The 13099-nt window shown below is 39.5% G+C and overlaps 2 protein-coding genes and 1 pseudogene across 3 annotated transcripts; all 3 read left to right on the forward strand.

The window, feature by feature from the left end:
* The first annotated feature begins 233 nt into the window (after positions 1-233).
* LOC137725773 (CSC1-like protein ERD4) lies at positions 234-4118 on the forward strand. Its single transcript, XM_068464553.2, has 6 exons — positions 234-970; positions 1436-1584; positions 1733-2008; positions 2163-3007; positions 3150-3405; positions 3515-4118. Exons 1-6 carry the CDS (start codon positions 700-702, stop codon positions 3890-3892), a joined length of 2175 nt encoding a protein of 724 aa, XP_068320654.2. The 5' UTR covers positions 234-699; the 3' UTR covers positions 3893-4118.
* Positions 4119-4781: 663 nt separating this feature from the next.
* LOC137725700 (uncharacterized) lies at positions 4782-8608 on the forward strand. The gene is made up of 4 exons (XM_068464474.2): positions 4782-5522; positions 6264-6488; positions 7246-7626; positions 7899-8608. The coding sequence occupies exons 1-4, from the start codon at positions 4944-4946 to the stop codon at positions 8358-8360; spliced, it is 1647 nt and encodes a 548-aa protein (XP_068320575.2). The 5' UTR covers positions 4782-4943; the 3' UTR covers positions 8361-8608.
* Positions 8609-10762: 2154 nt separating this feature from the next.
* On the forward strand, positions 10763-12504 carry LOC137726641 (phospholipase A1-Igamma1, chloroplastic pseudogene; annotated as a pseudogene). Its single transcript, XR_015962329.1, has one exon. The product of XR_015962329.1 is annotated as a phospholipase A1-Igamma1, chloroplastic pseudogene (transcript).
* Positions 12505-13099: the final 595 nt, after the last annotated feature.

Genomic DNA, 13099 nt, shown 5'->3' on the forward strand with positions numbered 1-13099 from the left:
ACAGTCTCCCAATCTGTCATATTAAAAGAGAAATTACTCTACATAATTACATAAATGTATACAGTTTGTGTTTGTCTCTAAAACTGACAATCCGTTTTTATGTTGATATCGTTGCGCTTAACAAATTATATCGATAATATTAGTAACGTTATTAATAACAACATAAGTGGCGCGATAACTGTTTTACCGACAGGACTCAGATAAGATAGAGCCATACCAATTTATTGAAAATTGATACCGTGACAGTGATGCAGTCTATTTTTTGTCTGAAACACTCCAACTCCTTGTCCCCAAAAACAAAGTGCCAACTGCCAACCCATCAAAAAAGGGTGACAAACACAAACTTGCTAATCATGCTTCCAGATATTTTCATTTCCTCTGTCATTCATTTGGGTTTGGCATTTGCATTACTTGTCATGGACTGTTAACTTCACAACCACCAAAAGCTACCAGCCTTCCTTCCTTTAATTCTCTCCCTCCTCCTTCAACGGTTACTTTCCCCTTCCTCCCATTCAATGTCCCTCTAACGGCTCTCTCTCTCTCTCTCTAACCCTCCATTTTCTCTCGTTTTATTTCCATTCCTATCTGATTTTCCACTACTTCTGTGCATCAGTGCATGCTCTCTCGCTAGAACTTTCACTCCAAAGTGCTTAGAGAGAGAAAAAGCTTGAATCTTTGGGAGTTTAGAGAAAACCCCAGATGGACCTCGCGTCGTTCTTGACGTCCTTGGGGACCTCCTTCCTCATATTTGTGGCTCTGATGCTTTTGTTCTCATGGCTTTCGAGAAAGCCTGGAAACACTGTGATTTACTATCCGAATCGGATCTTGAGAGGGTTGGATCCATGGGAGGGCGGGTCCATGACCCGGAACCCATTTGCTTGGATCAAGGAGGCTCTGTCTTCCACCGAGCAGGAAGTTATATCCATGTCAGGGGTCGACACTGCTGTGTACTTCGTGTTCTTGAGCACTGGTTTGTTTGTCTCTCTGTCCTTTTAGCTTTTTGACTGTTCTCGAATTTACTTTTTGGTATTTTTGTCTCTTTTGTTTTTTACCATGTTACTGTTTCTGGGGTTTGTTCTGTTTTCTGAAAAATTCGGAATTGGTAGAGCTTTGTGGTTGTTTTTGCTGGATGGTCCGATTTTGAAGTCTACTCTCAGATCTCTTAAGTTTTTACTGCTGTAAATTTGGATAGTTGGAATTTCTTGAGATTGGATTGGAAAAGTTAATTTCTTTCTAGCTTTGAGAAGTGAATTTCTGGAGATTTTAGGATGATTTCGACGTTTCGAATAATACTTATCTTAACAAGGAGTGTGTTACCAGTTTTACTTCTTGTGATGATCTTGTTTCCTTGTTCTGGTATAACATTATGCAATGCTTGGCCTAATTTATGAAGTCAGAAACCTCGAGGTTCTAACTTTCCTATTTGATGTGGCAGTGTTGGGTATATTGGTTTTGTCTAGCCTTGTTCTGCTACCGATTCTTCTGCCAGTTGCTGCCACCGAAGTCGGGCAGAAGTTAACCAACGCAACCATAAGCAATGGCACTTTCAGTGACCTTGACAAGTTATCCATGGGACATCTCAAGGTAAGCTGTGAAACATTTTCATGAAACGTCTTGGTTTTGTTCTTCTTTTCCCATGGATCTGTGGCTGCCGCGGTTTTTCGTATAATCCTCTCAAATGAATTGTCTTCTGAGTGCTGATTGCGTTTGTGTTGTCTTTCTGTATGTACAGGAGAAGAGTCCTAGGTTGTGGGCATTTCTCTTGGGTGTCTACTGGGTTTCTTTCGTCACGTATTTCTTGCTGTGGAAGGCATATAAACATGCCTCCAACCTGAGAGCCACTGCTTTAATGTCTCCTCAAGCGAAGCCTGAACAATTTGCCATTCTTGTCAGAGACATACCTAACTCCCTCGAAGGTCAAATTAGGAAGGAACAGGTCGATTCTTATTTCAAGACCGTCTACCCTGATACATTTTACAGATCATTGGTTGTCACAGACAACAAAGAGGTATGTTTTTTCGCCCATTTCTCCTCATTTTGTGCCCTTGTTAACTATTAACATATACAGGGAATCGTTGTTTAGGTAATATGATTGTTTGACGGTGTGTTTTTTTTTTAGTATTACTATTTATCTGCCAATCATGTTAAGTTAATTCCTATAGGTGGACAAAATTTGGGAAGAGTTGGAAGGGTTTAAGAAGAAGCTTGTACGCGCTGAAGCAGTCTATGCATTATCGAAGAAAACTGGCAACTCAGAAGGAATAAGACCCACTAACAAAACCGGTTTCCTTGGTCTTTGTGGGGCAAAAGTAGACAGTATTGAGTACTACACGGAGAAGATTAATGAATTAACCCCAAAACTGGAGGCTGAACAGAAAGCCACTCTCAGAGAGAAGCAGCAAAATGCCGCTCTAGTTTTTTTCACCAGTAGGGTGACTGCAGCTGCTGCAGCTCAGACTCTACATGCCCAACTTGTTGACACATGGACAGTCACCGATGCTCCTGAGCCTCGTCAAGTACTTTGGCCTAGTCTCAAAATCAAGTTTTTTCAGAGACAGGTGCGGCAGAATGTTGTGTATATCATCGTGGCTCTGACTGTAGTGTTTTATATGATTCCAATTGCTGCCATCTCTGCATTCACAACTCTGGACAACCTGAAGAAACTTCTTCCATTTCTAAAGCCAATTTTGAAGCAAGATGCGATTAGGACAGTGCTGGAGGCTTATCTACCTCAAATTGCACTCATAGTCTTTCTGGCTATGTTGCCAAAGTTCCTGCTGTTTTTGTCCAAGGCTGAGGGAATTCCTTCCCAGAGCCATGCAATAAGGGCTGCTTCCGGGAAATACTTCTACTTCACTATCTTCAATGTTTTTCTTGGAGTTACGGTAGGTGGAACCTTATTCAGTACATTCAAGACCATCGAGAAGGATCCTAACTCTCTTGTTGACTTACTCGCAACTAGCCTCCCTGCCAATGCAACTTACTTCCTCACCTTTGTGGCCCTAAAGTAAGTAACAGTTTGCGTCTTCTAGCTCTTCATTTCCTACCAAGAACCGAAACAAGATTGCAAAATATTTTACCGTTTGTCCACACGATCTAAATCATGTCTTTATTATTGAACTGATTTTTGTGATACGCGTTGATGACAGGTTTTTCGTTGGATATGGTCTTGAACTGTCCCGACTAGTTCCTCTGATCATTTTCCATATAAAGAGGAAGTACCTCTGTAAGACCGAAGCTGAGGTGAAAGCAGCTTGGCTTCCCAGTGATCTTGGATACGGGACTAGAGTACCTAGTGATCTGCTCATCATTACGATTGTCCTCTGCTACTCTGTTATTGCTCCACTGATTCTTCCATTTGGTGTGCTGTACTTTGGCCTTGGATGGCTTATCCTTCGAAATCAGGTATCCTCCAGTCTTTTTCGAGCTTGCCAGTTTCTAGTCGAAAAACTTTACTGACTCAAAGTAGACATATGCGATCGAAAACTAAAGGTTTTGTTGTTTCATTGAGCAGGCACTCAAAGTTTATATTCCAGCATACGAAAGCTATGGAAGGATGTGGCCGCACATGCAAATTCGAATCATTGCATCTCTGATATTGTACCAAGTTACCATGTTTGGTTACTTTGGGGTGAAGAGATTCTACTATGCACCATTCTTAATTCCACTTCCTATCATGTCCTTGCTTTTCAGTTTCATCTGCAGCAAGAAATTCTACCGGTTTTTCCAACACACCGCGCTTGAAGTAGCTGCACACGAACTCAAGGAAATTCCGAACATGGAGCAAGTTTACAGAGCTTTCATCCCACCAAGCCTGAGCTCCGAGAAGATAGACGATGATCAATTTGAAGACGCTCAATCTAGTGTTTCGAGAACAGCCTCGTTCGCCTAATGTGTGACAGTCTTGTGCAGTTAGAAGTGATTTAGTTTGGGTTTGGAGTGTCATCTGTTTATATAACATGTGATTAGGAACATTGCAGATATGTATGCACTGCAGAAGATCCGTCTCGTCCTTTGGATTTCATGAATTAATCTGTTAAATTGTTGTTTCCTATTTATTTACCACTCTGCAAACTATGCTCTTTCTTGTTTATTAATGCAATGTTGCTTCCAATTGACTTACTTTTTGTTTATTAACAATTAACTGAAAATGGTGAAACTTAAAAAAAAAAGTCTTTTGGATATGAGTTTAGAAATATAACGCAAGTATATTTTTGTCTACTCCTTGTTGTTACCTTTTTTCTCTGATTTAAAGATTCTCCTTTTTTTCTATCGCTTCCTTTTTCGCTTCTCTTTTTAACCCAAGATCCCAAATTTTCCTACTCTCTCTAAGACTCATTGTTTTCATTGACTCATTAGAAAACCATAAAGTTTAGTGGAAGAATCGGACTCAAGTTGTTGTTTGTGTTTTCATACATTTTCCAAACAAATTTGGAGCTTTGATGTTGGTTAAAATTTAATTGAAATAAAAAAGAAAAAGTTAAAATCTGTTAAATATTATGTAATTTGGAGTCCGCTCGTACCTTATTTGATACCACATGAGAGAGCAGCGTACTTTAGTCTCTGATTAAACGGTACGCCAAAGCAGAGCTGATGACCCTAAAAAGTATATCGTAAAAGTTCAAACTTGAATTCGAACTCCAATGGGGAGGATTCGCTTCCCCCTAACCAATTATTTGTTTTGATAGAAAATTACTGAGAAAAAAAAAATTAAAAAAAAAAAAATAACCCAATGGGGAATAAAAAAATCAAATATAATTTGAAAATAAAAGTAAAAAAGCAAGGCAGACTCAGAAAATTGCTCTGCTCTCAGTTCATAACTTCGTAGTTCTCAGTTGGCGCCTCAGACCAAAAACCCCAAAACCCTCCCATGAAACATTTCAAATCCCCTCCCTTTGTCTGAACGTCCAAAAACCCACCTGAAACCCTCCGCCAACTAATCAATGCCGCCTCCAGCTTCGGCGACGCCGCCGGAGATGGTGCTCCACAACCGCTTCTTAGGGTTCCTCATATGGCAATCCATCCCCTCCACCGTCATCTTCTTCCTCTTCAAAACCCTCTCATCAGTCGTCTTCTCCGCTTCCCCCTCCGCCGACAAGCCCCCTTTCACATTCCCGTTCGCCCCATCGATATTTGCCCTTATTACGTTTTTGACCTTCCACCTCTCCCAGCTCCTCTTCTCCTTCTCACTCTCTCTCGTCGCCTCGCCACACCCCCACCGCCCCGCCTCTATTCTCCAGCTCGTTCTCGGCCTCGTTCGCTTCCTTTTTGTACCGGGTGGCTCCGATTCGTCGGAGACGGCCGATTCCCGTGCCCGGGCTAAGCTTTCGGTGGGTTTCCTGATGTTTTTGGGCGCGGCGGCGGTGTCGGGGTTTGTTTCGGTGGCGTCGTTGTGTGGGGGGTTTGGCGATGGGGTTTCTGCGATTGGGAGAGTAGGGTTTAGGGGTTTTGTGATGGGTTTGCTTTATGGGCTGTACTATGTGTATAATCGCAGGTGGGTCTTGGAGTTTCCCATTATCCAGGTCAGTTTTTGGCTACCTTTATACAAAGTTTGAATCTTTCTCTGTGTAATTTGATGTTACATGATGTGTATTGTGTGTTAACAAAAGAGAAATGCATTGCTGAAATATGTAGGAGCCTAGAAATGAAGGAAACCCCTCGTCAATTGATTGAAAGTACAGTTTTTGCTTTTACGCACGAGTGTTCAATCATATTTCGATAGATTATGTTCTGCCCTAGACATCTAGGCTGGTTACGGTAGTAGTCAGATGTTTCTGAAATGTAGAGCTCAAAGGTGGTGAAAAGAAAAGAAAAAGAAACTATTGAAGTTTTCCTATAAGTTCTAAATCGTGTCAATAGCGCTGTTGAAGTATGATGAAACCCTGTCTGTCATTGTGTCCTTGGAGCTCTCTGGTTTTTCCATTTATGGTGTATATGGTGTGAGCGGGGCATGTGTATGTGTGTGTATAGAATTCATCTTCTTTGTTTAGGAGATCCGATCACCACGGTGGGTTAATTGTTCATCATAATTCTTGTTATCTTGAATCAGGGTCCTGGCCCAATTCTCTCTCCTTCTTTTTTGCTGGTTTGCAATACATTTTGTGTGTAAGCATGTCACCGGTGGAGATTCTAGACTGCTGTTTGCACTCATTTACTAAGTTTTCTCATAAGAAATTGTTTGCCTTGTTTGGATATTCTCAAGTTGCCTTTTGCTTTCTGCTTACAGAAATCATGGCTCTGACCCTAATTGTTTATGTCAACAGCGTCCTCCTTTTTTCAGCTTCAAAATGGGGCTTCCTTCAGCTATCACACGATCCTTGCAGCTTTCCTTTGTTGCGTACCTGTTTTCAGCTGCACTGCTAGTGTTTCTGCCCCACCACATTCAGAACCAGACTACAACTGGAAAGTTTATTGCCGAGCAGATCAGGTTTTACATTGGGAGTTTCTTAGTGTTTCTCTGCTGGGAACTAAGTCACCATTTACATCGGGTTGGTTCTTTAAACATATTAACATGGTTGTTAATTTTCATTTTTGTTAATACTACTGCATGTTGTTGAAAGAAGCATTGCATTTGCAGATCAACTAAAATACCTATTTGAATGTTCATTTTCTTGCCGGTTCTTGGCGATGTCAAATACCCACTCCTTTTCATCAATAGTACATGTGAGCTTATCTTTATGATTATTTGAATGAGTGCCTGGTATGTGGAACTTTTGTGAATGTTTTGTAACCCCTTCAAGTGCTCTTCATTGGTTCCCCTCCCCGTACAGTTATAAGAGTGAATGTAACATAGAAGTAACAGAAGTCATGAGTGGAATAAACTAGAGCCTCATGCAGCATAGACCTGCTCAATGATGTAGAATATTTCTTCCAAATGTTAGAACCAGTCGCAGAAGCTTTGTATACAATTTAAACCTAATAGCTAGCTTGAGTATTTAATGCTAGTAGCATTTGATGGAATTTAATACAACTTAGCTACTTTTTCTTCTTTTCGGATGTGAACTTAACTGCTTAATGACACTAGAAAACTTACAACTTGGTCATATACCATGCTAAATGGCATACTTATAAACCACACAGCTTGATCTCTTTTTAAAGAATCTGAATACTTGGTGCTATTTGTTTGCTATAACAAATTTCTGGATCAATTGAGTCAGTTTTCATGTTCATATTCTATGCCCCTTCCTTTTATAGTTAACCATCTAATTTGAAATCTGTATTGTTTGAAATTGTGTTGTAATGTAGGTGCTTCACACAAAGAGATTCGTATTTGCGCCACCTAAAGGATCAGCAGCAGCAGAAACAAATCCAAGTGAGATTCTCCTTGCAGCTCTGGAGGAGAGCAGTCCTAATTCTCTTCTTCAGTATCTTGCATATCTTGATCTCTGTATGGTTTGCGAGAATAATGTGGATGCTTGGAGAAGAGCTGCATTTTTTGAGGAAACTGGTGAAACGTACAGAAGAGTTATATCTGTATGCTTGCGGCCTCTGGAGCAGCTTGCATCAAAGCTAGGTGAAGGCTTGGAAAGTTCCATTGAAAACGGCTCCCAAATATCCAATCAGTTACTGTCCCCAGCTGACAACCGACTAGACTCAAAATACCCTGAAGCCTTGAATAACTTCCAGGTAAACAGATCAATTCTTAACCATACTCGTGGATATACCTGTCTGTGTGTGTCATACTACTTCGTTTAGATGAACTGTGAACTAACATATCATCTATGGAGTAATATTAATCTACCATTCTCCACTAGTACTTCTATCTGAAATTCTAACAATTCATTTTAGTATTGTTCTCTGGTTATGGACCAGGGCAATAGCTCTTAGATTGGTACAGTGGACTTTGTCGCCTAAAAAGCCTAATATATATATATATATATATATATATTTTAATGCAGCTATATGCATGGTGTGCGTGGACAGCTGCCTCACTGACTGCATGCTCACTCAAAGAGGACAGATATGGGGTTGCCCAGATCTCTGGTAGTAATGCTGCTGTAATGTCCACACTGATTTCTTGCCTTCTTGCTGTTGAAACATACATGGGGAAGAAGACCACTTTGCAGTCTGCTAATCAGTTCATGGGGTCAACTGGTTTTAAATTGAGAAACTCGAGCATGGCTAATACTGGCACAAGCAAAAAGAGAGCCGGCCCGCTTCATTCAAAAGCATATGCTGTTGCTGATGTTCTGAGGAACTCGATCTACCAGATTGTGTCTGCTTTCCATGATCAGATGGCAAGCAGTGCTAAAAAGGGCTTTCTTGACAAGGATTGGATCATTAACAGCAAGCCTCCTTTCGGACCACGCGAACTTCTTGTGCAGAAACTGCGTCTATTCCTTGACTTTCGAGCCAGCTAAGTTCTTGTTAATTTTTCCGGGATTCAAGCCTCTTCCTTTAATCATTGAACTTGCTTGCGGCATGCATACAAAGAGCTGGTTTTGTTTCTTAACCCTAAAAATGACTGGTGGATGGGATGAGCTGAAGGACATAATCCCCATTTATTACAAAGAGATATCATATTTGGATCCTATAAATTAAGTTGTATGGTTGATAGGAAGCACTTGCATCGACTGTTTTACCGAAATCAAAAATTTCCAGTTTACTTCGTGTTATCGCGTATTAAACTCTGCTAGTTGGATTAATTTGGATTAATTTGGTAGGAAATCAAAAATATTTCCCATGTTTTACTTTGTTCTTATTGCTTAATATACAGTGCGAGTTGGATTAAGTTTGGTTAAGAAATTAGGGTATGGCCTGGATCAAATTAGTCTTGCTTTACTCAAACTAATGCTAGCATGTCAAGTAATTAATTTTTGTATTTCTGGCCCTCTTTGCTGGGATGATGATTTCAGCAAATAAAAAGTTGGCAAAAAGGAACGACTTTTCGCTTTTTCTTTTTTTTTTTTTTTTTTTTTTTTAAGTACGTTAATATTTTTATACTAAAGGAAGAGATAGTTCGACTAAACAACACAATGAATAGTCTAATTTAGTGTTGAATTCACCATACACGAGATTCGAACCTAAGACATCTCACTTTTAAATGAAAATAAATACTACTAGATCATAGTACTAAGTCACTTATATTTTGTTTGTTTGGCTTAACTGTTCGTGTCAAGTGCAATAACAATAACTAAAAATTGGGTCCACGAGTTTACAAATTTATTTTCGTCAAATTAGTTTTATTTTTTACGGATTCAAATTAGTGTTTTATGTATTTACACTCCAAAAATGTTAATGGTGGAATAAATACGAGGTAAAAGAGTGCGTCAAGACTTTATACTGGTACAAGAACAATTTCTATTTTTGTTATTTGAGTTTAGTCATATGATAGATCATTGTTAGTGAATTACACAATAGTGGCCAAAAAGAGGCTAAAATGCTTCTGTAAACCTTCTCGACCTCCATAAGGATGAATTGATGTGACAAGGTCACTAGCTGGTCTCCTTAAAAAAAAAAATCTAATAGATCATAGCTAGATATCAAACTTATCATCTTTATATGAGATAATGAGAGTTTAACTTGGCACTTCCATTTTAAAGTAAAAAAATATATCAATAAATTGTAATTCTAGCGATTTATTTACGACGAGCTATGTGTGAACATAAATACTACATGTAATGTCATAGTTGTGTAGCTGTCTCTAGTCATCTATTGCTATAGACTTAGAGCTCGTTTGGATGTACTTTTAAAATGACTGAAAACGCTTTTAGTAAAAATGCTAGTAAATCCTGGAAAAACACTTAAAGTGCTTTGTGGAAGAAGCACATAGTTGGCTTCTCGTAGAAAGCACTTAAAGTGCTTTCAGAATCCAAAAATATTTTCTCTTAAAACACTTTCAGTCATTTTAAAAGCATGTTCAAACAAGACCTTAGACGTTTTGTGGATGAGACTTTTTGTGAATCAACTTTTGATTCTTAAATTAAATTGGTAACATTTTATCCTCTTGATGATGATTATAAAATTGCACTTTACATTTTTTTATTATGAATGAGTATAAAATTGCACTTAACAAACCACAAGCAACATATGATTTCAGAATTCGCGGGCATGTGCTTCAGATTCTAAACTCCTTATTCTTTTAAACTATTGTAATAGTTTTGAATTTTTTTTAATAATAATAATCAATTAAAAAATATATGATTTTAGAACTGACATGTTCTTAAAAAAAAAAAAAAAAAAAAAAAAAAAAAAAAACTCTAAACAAAGACATCTCAAGTTGATTCTTACGAACAAAACTATAAACAAGAAAGATTATCAAAATAAAAATGATTAATTTAAAGATTATAGTCCGCTAAATTATCGTGGTAAAATTAGAATTCCCGTTTTATAACAAAAAATTCGCGTTTATAGGAAGTACCGAGGAAGAGGTGTGAAAACTGAGCTGATTCCACCACTACGTGTTGAAAGTCCAATAAGGTCATTACGTACTTCTTCCCCATGACTAATCGTTGTCCCAAAATTTAAAGTTAACATGAATATCTGCCGATTTATATCCCTCGTTGTTTCAAACAATTACCAATTGCCACTGCATCATTTGGGGAGTGGCAGTCTTGATAATTTCTCCATGAGCAAGGTTAACCTTGAAGAGGTTAGGAGATTTGGGTTTCCCAGCATGTGAACTTGTCTCCATCGACAAGAACAAGTCTAAATAAAATACAAATGGTCAATCAAACACTGCGTAATTCCATGTTTTAGTCTTTGTCCCACGCGTGACACATTCATTTTTTCTTGTATATAATTCATCCCTCGATCCCTCGTATTCTAATTTCCAATTACTCCAAAATTCTGAGCCCTCTTTTGAACTCGTCGGAGTTTATAGCTTCAGCGGTAGAACGCTCGTCCTATCTTCCGGCCGTGCGTTTAGAAATTTGAGCTGGAGGCAACCATGGCGCTATCAACTAAGATGTACACCCATCTTCCGGCCAGTCAAGCCGCTGCCACTGCAACCCGGTTTTCCCTAATCCGGGCTAGTCATCATCAAGAAGCTGTTCTTGATCATCCCCATCAAACCAAGACATCAAACAAAGCCAACCGTTTAGCTGAATCGCTAGCCAACCTCCTCCACCTCCACATAGATACTCCTCAAAGAACCAACATTCACCCTGCTAATTGGAATATGATCACAGAAGAGAGCCATTCAACTCCCACTACTTCTCCGAAAGACAACATATCCGAAAAATGGCGCGAAATCCACGGGTCAAATGATTGGGAGGGTCTTTTGGACCCTCTCCACCCTTGGATAAGAAGAGAGATTGTCAAATATGGTGAGTTTGCACAAGCAACGTATGACGCTTTTGATTTCGATTTCTTCTCCGAGTACTGCGGGAGCTGCAGGTACAACAAAAACAAGCTTTTTGATGTGTTGGGTCTAGACAAAAATGGCTACAATGTTAGCAAGTACATTTATGCAATGTCACACATCGACATGCCGCAGTGGCTGGAGAGGTCACACTTGGCTGACACATGGAGCAAGCATTCCAACTGGATGGGGTATGTTGCCGTGAGCGACGAGGAGGAGACTAGGAGGATTGGGAGGAGGGACATTGTGGTGGCGTGGCGGGGGACCGTGGTGCCATCGGAGTGGTATGAGGATATGCAAAGGAAATTGGAGCCAATTGGGAGTGGAGATGCCAAAGTGGAACATGGGTTCCATGGGATTTACACTGCCAAGAGTGACACCACAAGGTACAACAAGTCTAGTGCATCAGAGCAAGTCATGAAAGAAGTGACTAGGCTTGTGGAGTTGTACCAAGCAAAAGGTGAAGAAGTGAGCCTTACAATCACAGGGCATAGCTTGGGAGGTGCATTGGCTTTGGTCAATGCCTATGAAGCTGCCGAAAAACTCCCTGGCCTTCCGATAAGCGTAATTTCCTTTGGCGCCCCTAGGGTTGGAAACATTGCCTTCAAGGAAGAGCTACACCAAATGGGAGTCAAGACATTGAGAGTTGTGGTTAAACAAGACATGGTTCCGAAAATGCCGGGGCTTGTTTTGAATGAAAGTCTTCAGAAGTTTGATGACATTACGGGCACATTGGATTGGGTTTACACACATGTTGGGGCTGAATTGAAGCTCGAAGTTGGTTTTTCGCCTTATCTCAAGCGTGGTGGGTTCAATCTGCCAGGGTTTCATAGCCTCGAGACCTACCTCCATCTTGTGGATGGGTTTTTGAGTACAGAAACTACTTTTAGGTCAAATGCTAGGAGGGATATTGCCTTGGTGAACAAGGGATGTGACATGTTGGTGGATGATCTTAGAATTCCACAATGTTGGTACCAATTGCCACACAAGGGGTTAGTAAGAAACGCTCATGGGAGATGGGTTAAACCGAAACGAGACCCTGAAGACATACCTTCACCTGCAAGAGAAGCACAAGCGCAAGCTCATGCTCTTCAATTAGAGATGATGCAACCATCATCAGATTATATACTTGAATCTTTTATGTAGTGCTTAATTAACATGTAAATTTTGACAGTTGATTAAGAACTTGAATGTTTGGCCTACTTGTTTACATTGTTTTTTAAGCATTCTCCAAAACTGCTTCGATTCCTTGACTTTCGAGCCAGCTAAGTTCGTATTAATTTTACTGGGATTCAAGCCTCATCCTTTAATCGTTGGAGGGACTTGCGGCATGCATACAAAGAGCTGGTTTTGTTTATTAACCCTAATAATGACTGGTGGATGGGATGAGCTGAAGGACATAATCCCCATTTATTACAAAGAAATATCAAATTTCGATCCTATAAATTAAGTTGTATGGTTGATAGGAAGTATTTGCATGGACTATTATACCGAAATAAAAAATTTCCTGTTTACTTTTGTGTTATCGCCTATTAAACTCTACTAGTTGGATTAAATTGGATTAAGTTGGTAGGAAATGAAAAATATTTCCCGTTTACTTTGTTCTTATTGCTTGTTATACACTGGTAGTTGGATTAAGTATGATCAACAAATTAGGGTATGGCCTGGGTCAAATTAGTAATGGTTTACTAATTTTCAGTCAATTTATTTTTTGGTCAAATCGCTTTTGCTTTCTTGTTTTATTCGTTTGGCTGTACATTTGTAAACCACAGTGAGAAACACTTAAAAGAATCAAAC

The sequence above is a fragment of the Pyrus communis genome, chromosome 5 (assembly GCF_041283825.1).
Source record: "Pyrus communis isolate YQ-2024b chromosome 5, ASM4128382v1, whole genome shotgun sequence".
Lineage (NCBI taxonomy): Eukaryota > Viridiplantae > Streptophyta > Magnoliopsida > Rosales > Rosaceae > Pyrus > Pyrus communis.